Genomic DNA, 11693 nt, shown 5'->3' on the forward strand with positions numbered 1-11693 from the left:
AGCCACCGAAGACATGCCTGCTTAAATAAACTATAAAAAACAAACCGTAATAACGCTTTATATTTATTAATAAGCATAATTTCACATTAAACATAACTATATTAATTCGTCTGTTCAATACTTGGTTAATATTGCCACAAGTACACATTTATAGTTACTATTTACGGGCAGGCAAAATTGTTCATAGCCTCTTGGCAGAAAATCTGCACAATCATTAGCTTTGATTAGGCTACTCTGTCTTTATCTTTCTGCCTTATTCTGTGGTTTTTTTTTCCTGCAGTAACTGTCCCACCCGGCTCCAGTCTACTGGCTGACATATGCTGCTTCACAGCTGTGTCAAAACACAACCCATCAGTAGGGATGGATATTTAATAGGTTACAGATTACTAGTTACCTTGTTTAAAATAATAAGTAATTTAACTATTTCAATTACTTAATCAAAGTATGATAACTTATTATATTTACATTATATTTTCTAATGAATGTTTTCAGGTGTTCAATAAACACATTAAGCATGTTCATGCATACTGACATGATGTATAAGGGAGAGACCATTGCTTATAAAGCAAGATTTATCGCTCATTTGAAAATGTATTCATTAGTTCATGTAGATTTTGGAATATAAAATAAAGATATTTTGTGAAAAAAGTCAATAGTCTGGCATGGGTTGAATTGGTACTGTGACACAATTTAAGCCTATTGTCCATTTATTTACAAAGCATATAAAATATAGTTTTCACAGAATTAAAAACAGCAATATATGTATTCAGTAACATGTTAAATTTTCATAGGTAACTGTAATTTAATTACACATTTTTTCCCAGTGACTAACGGATTACAGTTACATTTATTTTGTAATCAAATTATGTAACTAGTTACTCCCCAACACTGCTCATTGTTGTGTCACCACACAACCCATCAGTCATCACAATGCATGACTGTACCATCTTTCTATGTGTGTGTGTGTGTACATCAGACTGAAGTTCAAGTTCAACATGAAACTGGGAAGTAAACATTTTTTTAGGATGACTGTCACCGAACTCATGAAGACATTTGAAAGTTGTTAAGAAAAAAAACCCCCAGCAAAATCTGAGCTTGCCATCTGCAAAACAAACATTTCATTTCTAACTCAGAAACCAGGCACACTACTTATTTTTAAAATGAGAGTTATTTCCGAAACCAATAAAAGAAAACAATAAATACACAAACAACTTCAACATAATTATAAGCGTTGTAACAGTGTAACATGTAACATATCATTTTAGATTTCAGTGTAATAAAAAGACATAAGAATCTGTCTATATTCAACTAGGGCTGCAACTAACAATTATTTTCATTATAGATTTATATGTCAATTATATTCTCTATTAATCAACGCATCAATTAATAATGTTATCTATTAAAATGTCACAAAATAGAGAAAAAATGTCCAACACATTTTCCTGTAACCCAAGGTGACATCCTCAAGTTGGTTATTTTATTTCACCAGCAGTTCAAAACCTGAAGATATTCTGTTTATTATGACATATGACAAAGAAAAGCTGCAAATCCTCACAACCCAGATACTGAAACCATTAAATAATTGGCACTTTTGCTGGAAAAAAGTTTTAACTGATTATCCAAATAGTTGCTGATGGTTTTTTTGGTTAATTGGTTAATCGACTAATCGCTGCGGCCCCCAATTCAACTAAAAAAGTCTTAGTCACTATGTTCTTTTAGCACTACTAGAGGCAGTGTCACACTTTGACAGAAGAATCTTGGCTGCAAGTCCACTCTCAAGCTTTTAATGCTTTCAACTTTAAAGCACAATCTCACAGGCTTCATCAGCAGATTCCTCTGGAGTTTTCCATGTAGGAAAATAAGAGTGACTTCTTGTAATTCTGTCACAGAGGAGCAGAAGTACACACATTCCAACATTACTCTCAATTATTCATTACTGTATATATTGCAAGCATATATTTTACACTAACACTATTGGTATTAATTGCAATGAAACAGACGTATCTATGCTAAATTACAACTAAGCTGACTTATGTCCTGGACATACTCAGGAGTTCAGAGTTTCACAACCTCTTCTGGCCTGTGAGCCATGATTTAAATAAAGTCCTACAATTATGACTCCAGCATTTAGACAGTTATCAAGATGTTATGCATTGTATTTTCAAGAGCATGACAGTAGCTCCAATAATATTTTCCAGAAATCATGATATATAGCATGTCTTGATTTATTGTTATCATTTAAACATTTTACAACCACAAACCTGTCTGCAGCTGCACTCTAAGGCTGACAGACTCTGCAGTATAATTTAGAAAAATTCCAATGTTTTCCATATCAGACTCCATCATATAATTATACCATATAGAGCAATAAGCTGTGTGAGCACTTAAGTAAATGGAAAACACGAACAAAACTGGTGCCAAAGATCACAAAAGCCAATGTTGCCATTGGCCTTGGAGTAAAATTGTCTTTTTCAGTTACATCAGTAGGTGGCAGTAAAGCTCAGCTGTATAACCAACACCACAACACTGATAAAGTGTTATGTAGTAATGCTGTGGTTACACAGAAAGTTCACTGTATAAGTCTCCACTGATTCCAAACCATCCATTTCAAATACAGTTACTGACAGATTTATTATTATAACACAGATGAACTTTGTCATTTACTCCGAAAAAAAATCCCAACTCATTTTGAATACATCAAATGATTTAATGATTAAACTCTTCTGATATTTTATGTGTTTTCCTCAGTTTTTACTTCACCTTTGAGCAAATTATTTCCATCAAGGTCTAATGGGGGGAGCAAACTGACCAGAAGTCCAAAGAATGTGAGACCAACTCTCTTTTGTTTTGCCAAATACAGGAAGCAGTTAACATGGCTGCACAGCTTTTTGATTGCACTGTTCCACTGAAAGTGTTTTCTTTTAGGGATAATACTGATTATGGGAGGTTCCCGAGGGTAAGTGAAGCTCCCTTTCAACGAGTGACTCATTTCCGCAGCCTGCTTTATTTCAATGAAACAACAATACAGTCAACTTTTTAAAAGAATTACAGGGTGGTTCCTCATCTTACCTCTGACCTTTACCCCTTGAGACGTTGACACTCACAGTAAATCCCACAGCACTGTATTTCAAATCTTTGTGGTGAACCTTTTTGAGAGCTTTGACAGTGGGATGGCCCTGAAACAGTAGCTAATTATCACTTCACTTCAGATTAGGCAGGAAGTGGTCAGTTTTTTTATTGCTGTTTCAGAGTTTGTGCTATCAAAGAGTCAACACTATGTCGAGAGTCCTCTTGTGTCAGGAAATGTGCCTGCACGTCTATGTTTAGATCTTCCATAATGGATGGATAACCATCTTTATTCTACTGCTAATTAGGAGATCTATTTTACAGGAACAGAAGGTTTAACAAGGTATTTTTAAATTGTGATACCAGTGAAATATCCTGCAGTACATGAACTTGTAACAACTTGTGTTCTTAATGCATTTACATTATGTGCTGAGTAATGAAGGAAAGGTAGCTGTTTTAGTATCGTTTGTGGTTTGTTTAGCCCTGACGCTCATTTTCCAGCTACCCTCAAATTCCACACTGCTTTCAACTCCATAATGCTCTCAATACCAAACAGGCAAAACAGGAAGCTGGACATGAGTGACACCACTTCCCAAAAGGTTGTCGAGGTTCTTAACTGTTTGCTCCCCAAATTCAAGCGTACAGTAATACACGTGTATAGCCCACAATGTGACATACAGGATTTATATTATTCTTAAGTAAAAGAGAGGACAATTAGAGTGTTTTTTATTGTGGAGGAGGGGTGACACATTAATGTCAAGAAAAGAGCACCTCCTTTCTGTGACATATAGGAAGCCTAAAGACACAGATAAGGGCTTCACTGCCTAAGCACAACAAGCTAGAGTTTTTATGGTGTGCTGTAAGCCTTGTTTTCCTATCATGCTGAACCATCTGGCGTCGATCTGTCTATCTGGGAAGCCATGAGAGGGGTGCCATCATGCAAGTAGGGGGGTGGGAGAGTAGGGGGGTAGGAAGTGAATGCACCAACCCCCCAGGAAAGCTTCATCTCTGTGTGCCAGTTGCACATCCTCTGGGCTTTCTCATTCAACTTCACAGGAAGTAGAGGATGACTTGAGTGTCATGTCAGTGGCGTCCTTCTTTTTTCTTGTTCAATGTCATAAATTTGAGTTTTGCATTTGTGCCACGTGACATTTTAGACGGTTGAGATATTACTAATGTGTAGTATTGATTAACCTCCAGATCCAGTTGTACTTGTTATCACTGTTGATGACTCTAAAGATGCCAAATGTGTTGAGTTGAATTTCAAATCGAGAAAATACATTAGATGTGTTGATGCAACTATAAATATATTGTGATATAGCTTTAATACAGCACTGGAACAAGGGCGGACACAGTATGTGATGTCATCAGATAGTTGCTATTAAAATGTTTTATCTGCTTTGCAACCACTTTTATCTGCTTTGCAGTCTCAATTTCTGCTTTGAAATTGAGACTGAAAGTTTATTCTTGGCCTTGAAAGCAGCAGCTGACAAAAACAACCACCTGGCCCACTAGACAGTAACTGCTCTGGAGCTTTCAGCCATATCACACAGTCATCCTCAGCCCATGGAGTTTGTCATAGAAATATAAATGTTAAATGTCAACTTTTCTGAGCGCTTTAAGGAGTTCTTGTCCATGTGTTGGCAGGTTCATCATTTTTCAAGTCTGGTCGAAAACAACAGTGAAGAAACCGAATGAAAACTGATACTTTTTTCTTGCTGTAATCATTCCTTCTGTTCATACTGACCATTAGAAGATCCCTTCATAACACACTTTCAATTAAAGTGATGGGAGCCAAACTCCACAGTCCTCCTTCTGAGCAAAAATATATTTAAAAGTTTATTTGAAGCTAATATGAAACGCCAGCCATCCAAATTAATAAAATCAATTCGATATCATTCAAAGTTACTGTCTTTTTACTGCCAAATACGTTCCTTTGTGTTGCTATACTTCTTCCTCTGCAGCTGAACAGGAAAACAGTGTCCGTTGAGACACAAAGAGGTATTTTTTTAACTGTGGAGGATGGCTGATGCCTCATATTATCTTAAAATAAAGGTTTGAATGCATTGTTTGAATGCCCCATCACTTATACTGTAAGCACATTATGAAAGGATCCTTTAATAGCCAGTGTTAACAGGAGGAATGATAATAGCAAGCAAAATCTGTTTAAGTATGACCAAAGTCACGATGGCCCCTGTACTGTTGAATTTTACCAGGACAGTGGATGAAAATAAGCCCAAATCTTCTCCTGAAAATGTTTCTCATTTGAAAGGTGTGTAGTTTGAGTTTTATCTCTGTCAAGCTGCTCTGCTTTCTGTGTAGCTGGCACAAGCCACTGCCATGCTCACCTTGCTGCTGGGCCTTCACAGCTTGGTATCTATCCAGTGAGCCAACACAGTCCAACAACTGTTTAGCCCAAGGATGCATTCAGCCTCCATTTAAAGTTTGCCTGCGATCTTCCTGCGTTGTATCTGGCTGAGGAGCTGACTCTGGCTGCCTGGGTGAGGTGCTTTATCTCCCTGTCCAGTCCAACTGCTGTCTGAGTCTCTCCCTCCTGCAGGCAGGCCTGAAGCTCTGGCAGTAGATAAGAGGAAGGGCCCATGGCAGCACTGGTTTGAAAAGGAAGGCTCCGAGGACAACAACTATCTAGAAATATCACTGTGTTCATTTCTCACAGAGACAACCTTCAGAAGATTTTGTTTTGGGGTATTTTAGTAGCGTTGAGTATCTGCTCTCTTTCATCAGGTTAAGTTAGTATGCCTAACTGTTAAAACCCACAGACCTACAGGAAAAATGGAACAATGTTGAAAACCTTGCAAATTTATCAATTTTACACCCTGACAGTAAATCTGCATTTTTCAAAAGTGAAAGAGAAAAATAAATAAGTACATTAACTCTGGAGTTTGAGTTATGTGCACTTAAAGTAGCCTATGTCCTACTTTCTAATCTACTATTGTACATCTTAATATTCTGTTTTACTCGACTCCATTTATCTGACAGCTGTAGTTGTATTAAGATTTTAAACACAAAATATCAGATCAGTTTATAAACTACTCGGCAGTGTGGTAAACAATAGTTAAAATGAGCCCAAAACAGGTGATATATCAGTTATAATAATTATGTTAAATAAATAACATAGCAATGTTAAAGGGACAGTTCTTCACAATGAGTACTTAATTAGCTGAATTTACTTTACTTCTTAGGTACTTATATCAACACTTTATCTACTTCTGGATTTTAGTTCAGTTCTCACAAACATTATGTTGCTTTTGAATGCCATTCAGCACCATGTACACCATGTTTGGATAGTAAATGTCCACAAAAATATGGAACTGGATCTATTTTAAAATAAATGTATGCAAAAATGTTTCTGATATATGTTAGAGAATTTACCTCCTTTCCTAATAAGGTGTTAAATAGGCTCAGAAGTTGCAATTAATGGCTTGACAAGGGTTACTAAACAATTTACTAATAGACCTCGGACTTTCTAAAGGGTCTGCTGTAGAGCAAAATCCCTTTTTCTATTTTAACATATTAACATTTTAAATTATAGATTAATATTTTTTTCTGTAGGCTTGACAGAAAGTAAGAAACGTGTAATGTTGAAATGTGTATCATTAGGTTATAGCCATTTGAAATGAAGTTTAATGACTTACCAGCCAGATTTTTCACAACCTGGCAAACCTAAAGTAGTCATATAAAGTGTTGGTAACAATAGAATAATTAGTTAAAACTTAAAGCCTAAGTCCTTTACATAGAGAGCCTTATTCAGTTGTATCAAAATGTTTTTTCCATGTTTCACGAGTCTTCTCTCATGAGGGAAGTGATGAGACAAATTACAGAGAAAACGTGTGTGTTTTCTCTGACACACACACACACACACACAGACACACACACACACACACACGACCTGTACCAATTATATCATGGCACTTGATGCAAACCATATTAGTCTCAGTCACGACCTAACGGCGGGCTGTGCAGTGTTTAACTGTCGCTTTAAGGCCGATTTCCCCCCATTGTCAAACAGTCGTGAGCAGGAAGAGGGAAACGAAAGCAGAGACCGAGGGGGCCCGACGTATTTAAACACGATGCTGCTGCTGCTGCTGCACAATAACGATGCCCGCGGCTGCACGCACGAGAGCGCGTCTACCGCAGCCCACTGCCTTCAAAAAGATCCACGAGACTGACGACCTTTTCTATCGGATTGAAGGTGTTGTAAAGAGCGGACAGTCCTCAAAGTCGCCGCAGGTTGATAAAAAATATACTTGACAGACATGGAAGTGTCACCACGGGTTATTGCCTCAGGAAATGATGACAGTGTCCTCCATCATCGCTTAGCTGCCTAGAGCGAACATTTCTAGTCTTGCGGCCATTTCGACGGGACTCGGTTTCCGATTAAATTAACACAGAGGAGCTAAAACCCGGGTGTAAGTGGCGTCTTTTTTGGGGGGCTGTGGGAACAGGTGCAGCGCGTCTTGGCTTCTGTCTCCCCGCAGGTAGCCACTCAGCTGGCTGTGGACTCTGAAACCCAATCTGGATCAGGTTGGACATCATATTTCAGGAATGTCATCCACCATTGAGAGGAAGACCCTGGAAACCAATGAGTACGTATCTTAATCAATTACTAGATATAATATGCTGATTTTTAAAAAAGCACTTTTGGGTATTGGGTAATTATCTCATGATCAATGACTGCAAATAATTGTTGGAAATCTGCCATTGCGAGGCAAGATGATCAAGTTTATGTCCAAGGGCAGATTAAGTGTGTGTAAAGGAAAAGTTCAGTGTTGCCCAGAAGTTATAATGGTAAACTCCTTGTCTTTACAACAAAGTGTAAATTATTTTACTTTATTGTGTCTATTCTGTTGTAGGCATCACTTCCAACATACATAAGATGTCTTTCTGCTTTATTGAACTAGCCATGACGGTTTTTTTTCTTTTTTGTGGACACAGTACTGTATTTAGGAAGTCCAATGGCTCCCTCAGGTGGACAGCATCAAATCTTAAAAGTAACTCAGGATGGAAGATCAGAAACTAATCTATCAATTATAATAAAAACTTTATTCATACAGAACATGTCATATAAAAAGATTCAGTAAGATGTGCCTCGTAAAGTTTAAGGATTGTTGAATAGAGTTCAACTGGACTTGGTTTAAGATACTTGGAGACGATTTGCCTCTAATCCAGTGGCTTCTTTACTTCTAACTGGTTGGGAGTCCTGGTATTTAACCTCTGTGGGGTCCTTATCAAGGTCATTGACCTCACAGAGGTTATAAACGTGGGCCTCCCTGACAGTCAGAGCTGAAGAAGCCTCTTGGATGAGAGGTGAACTATCTTCAAGTATCTTTAGCCAAGTCCAGTAGCACTTGATTCAGCGCTCATTGGATAACCAGGATCTGGATGACTGAGAAATTTCACAGACTACCACACAAAAGAATAAAATAAGCATAAAAAGACAGATACAAGAAACAAAAAAATTCAAAACTTGGCAGACTAACGAGATAATTAGGCCAACGAATGTTAGTGCAAGATCATTTTGGAAATCTAGGCTTTATGCTATAGGTTGTTATCTCAAAATGTCAACTTTTTCAAAATTCTCATCTACTATTATCTATCAGACGTACTGATAATAATGTATAAGAGCTGAAATGATTAGTCAATAAATTGATTAGTTGAGCTGCAGCTATAATAATAGTTTGGTGTTTAAGTCATTCTTTGAAGCATAGATACTTCAAGCTTCCAGTTTCCTAATTGTTAGGATTTACTACTTTCTATTTCATTTCATGACAGTAAATTCTATTCTTTGGATTTGTAATTGTTGGTTGGAGAAAACAGGGAATATGAAGACATCATCTTGGGCTTCAGGATATTGTGTAATCAAGAAAATAATAACAGGTTAAGCAGGTCACGCTGTGCTGATGAATAAGACATGAATGGTTTTAGACATTTTTTAGACAGAACAAGTAATTGAGTTATTCTGAAAATAACCAGCAGCCATTGGATATTAGATTTTCTAACCAGTCATCTCTCCTCTGTAGGGAGCCGGTGGATGAGGTCCTCCAGATGCCTCCGTCTCTGCTGACATGTGGTGGGTGCCAGCAGAGCATCGGTGACCGCTTCTTCCTGAAGGCCATAGAGCAGTACTGGCACGAGGACTGCCTGAGCTGTGACCTGTGTGGCTGTCGGCTGGGGGAGGTTGGTCGCCGACTTTACTACAAGCTGGGGAGAAAATTATGCCGGAGAGACTACCTCAGGTTTGTTGTAATATCATCAGTCAAGTTATCTGTTGACTTGTGTCGTCATGAAAAACTGCAGTTAAGTGTCAAAAGGGTAAAAGTGATTGATGAGCTGTTGGCAAAAGTTAAAATCTCAGAGATTATTTTGTCTCACACCCCTGTAAACTGCTTAATGGCCAAGTGCATTGCCGTTTGGCCCTATATTTAGATGTTTTCTCCTTTCTTGGGACATTTATACTTTAGTGTCAGTAAGAAAGTACAGAGGCAGATAAGAAGAGGAGATTCAGATGAATAAGTGATGCTGGAATTTGAGGTAGCATATCTTGCTCATGAGTCATGAGGAAGTAAAGTCACATGATGGCCCCTAAAAGTAGGTTTTGGCAGTTTGATTAATTGCACATTTCTTAAGGAATTGTCGCTGATAAAGTGCAACATCCACAAAGACAGTTGCCTAATCCACAGCGCTGTTTGAAAATGTGCTCTTTGTCAAAATCTAGTTAAAATAATTGTTTATTTCATGTCCATATGGTACAGTTTCATACTGTTTTTTTAAAATTAAGTTCCTACAGCTGGCATTTGACATGTTGTAGCCATGGGGAAAAGGAAAGGTAGTACTATTCCAGCATAGGAGTACTGGTTGGTGTGGGGTCGATAGGGGCCCAATAGCACATTCTTGCCCTGGGCTTGCCAGATAGTTAAATCTGGCCATGGTCAGAGGAAAGATGCACTGTAGCTTAATATAGACCCTGTGGGGGTTTCATGTTATAAAGATTAGGTGAATATTTTCCATCTCAATAACATTTTGATGTCTACTCCTATAGGCTTTTCGGTCAGGACGGTCTCTGTGCCTCCTGTGAGAAGAGGATTCGAGCATTTGAGATGACCATGCGAGTGCGGGACAAGGTTTACCATCTGGAGTGCTTCAAGTGTGCTGCCTGCCAGAAGCACTTCTGCGTCGGTGACCGCTACCTGCTCATCAACTCAGACATTGTGTGCGAGCAGGACATCTATGAGTGGACCAAACTCAGCAATAACAATATGGTTTAGAAAAGCCTGCTGAGTTTGACGGAGCGTCATCCCGCCATTTCCAGCTTTGGCTTTAAAGGGAATATAATCTTGATAAACAGACTTTTTTATAGCCTTGTGCAGGCTTAATCATGCATCTCTCATTTGTATGGAAACATTGAGCACAAAAGGGGTTGCTACGTCTCTGATTTACTCTGCTGGAGACTAATGAACACTGCACCAGCAATGACAGAAAGCTTTTCATCTAGGGCTTCATCCTTAAATGCAAAAACTCTGAATATACGTAAACATGCAATAATGGCCATTTGTCATACACACTGGAGTTTTAGGATTTTAGCAATGAGCAAAAAAAAAAAAACTGAAACAAAAACAAAAACAAAATCTTTGTTAAGTTACTTGTTGTCAAACAGTGTTGCATCACCTCAGTCTGGCCTGAAATGTATTACAAGATTTTCTGAAACTTTATTTTTTACACTTCTGTAATTTCCTCATAGTTTTATTGTACATAACTATGTAATTTGGTACAAATTATAGGGAAAATAAAAAGAGCTTCTGTATTTAGTAAATATTTATGAACTAAACCATTTATTATTGTAAAATGTATCTTACATTTGTGACCCAATTGTATTCTCGCCTCTTAACAATTTTTTTCTACATGTTCAGCTGACCTGCAGTTGTCAGACCAAAAGCTATTAAGTGGAATTAATTAATTGCACCAACTGAACACTGTATTTTCCCGATTATTAGTACAAAGTTACGTAGTTTATGAAGTTTAGGAAACTATTAAGAATTTTATTTGAAAATTACAGACTTGTAAAGTAAAGAGTTTCCAGATGTCCATGTATTAAATGGAACAGAATGTCCATTTTGTGAAGTCCTGATCAGAATGATTGCACTGTGTTGCCAGGTTGAACTGGTGGCGCCCTCTAGTGAGCGAGGGAAACCACGCAATACAAATTTTACTGACTTGGGAGATGCTTTTAATGTATCTTTTGTAATTTGAACAACTCTATAGACATGCACTCAAGACTTTTTGGATATCTGCTTGTCAGTTTGTTAAATAAATTATAGTTAAGACAAACATTGATTATCTTTGGTGTGAATTATGTGCATTCAAAGGAGCGTTTTGGACAGCTACTAACACATGGTCTTTAAGAGTATCTATCTGAAATAATGTGTGTGTTTAAGTGAATTATAGTTGATACTTGTGCTGATGTCTTATCTCACATTGTGGTAATTTTTCATTTAATGAGTACATGTAATGTTAGAGTCCTTATACCAGTTTTGAGCCACAAGAGGTCACTGAAAGATTTATGATTTCCAGCCATGAATGACAGTCAGGTAGGAGTTAGAAGTTAATGA

General features: G+C 37.6%; 1 protein-coding gene across 1 annotated transcript; it reads left to right on the forward strand.

The window, feature by feature from the left end:
* The first annotated feature begins 7268 nt into the window (after positions 1 to 7268).
* lmo2 (LIM domain only 2 (rhombotin-like 1)) lies at positions 7269 to 11346 on the forward strand. Its single transcript, XM_053318991.1, has 3 exons — positions 7269 to 7673; positions 9108 to 9323; positions 10127 to 11346. The coding sequence occupies exons 1-3, from the start codon at positions 7633 to 7635 to the stop codon at positions 10350 to 10352; spliced, it is 483 nt and encodes a 160-aa protein (XP_053174966.1). The 5' UTR covers positions 7269 to 7632; the 3' UTR covers positions 10353 to 11346.
* Positions 11347 to 11693: the final 347 nt, after the last annotated feature.

This window comes from Scomber japonicus, chromosome 5, assembly GCF_027409825.1.
Source record: "Scomber japonicus isolate fScoJap1 chromosome 5, fScoJap1.pri, whole genome shotgun sequence".
Taxonomy (NCBI): Eukaryota; Metazoa; Chordata; class Actinopteri; order Scombriformes; family Scombridae; genus Scomber; species Scomber japonicus.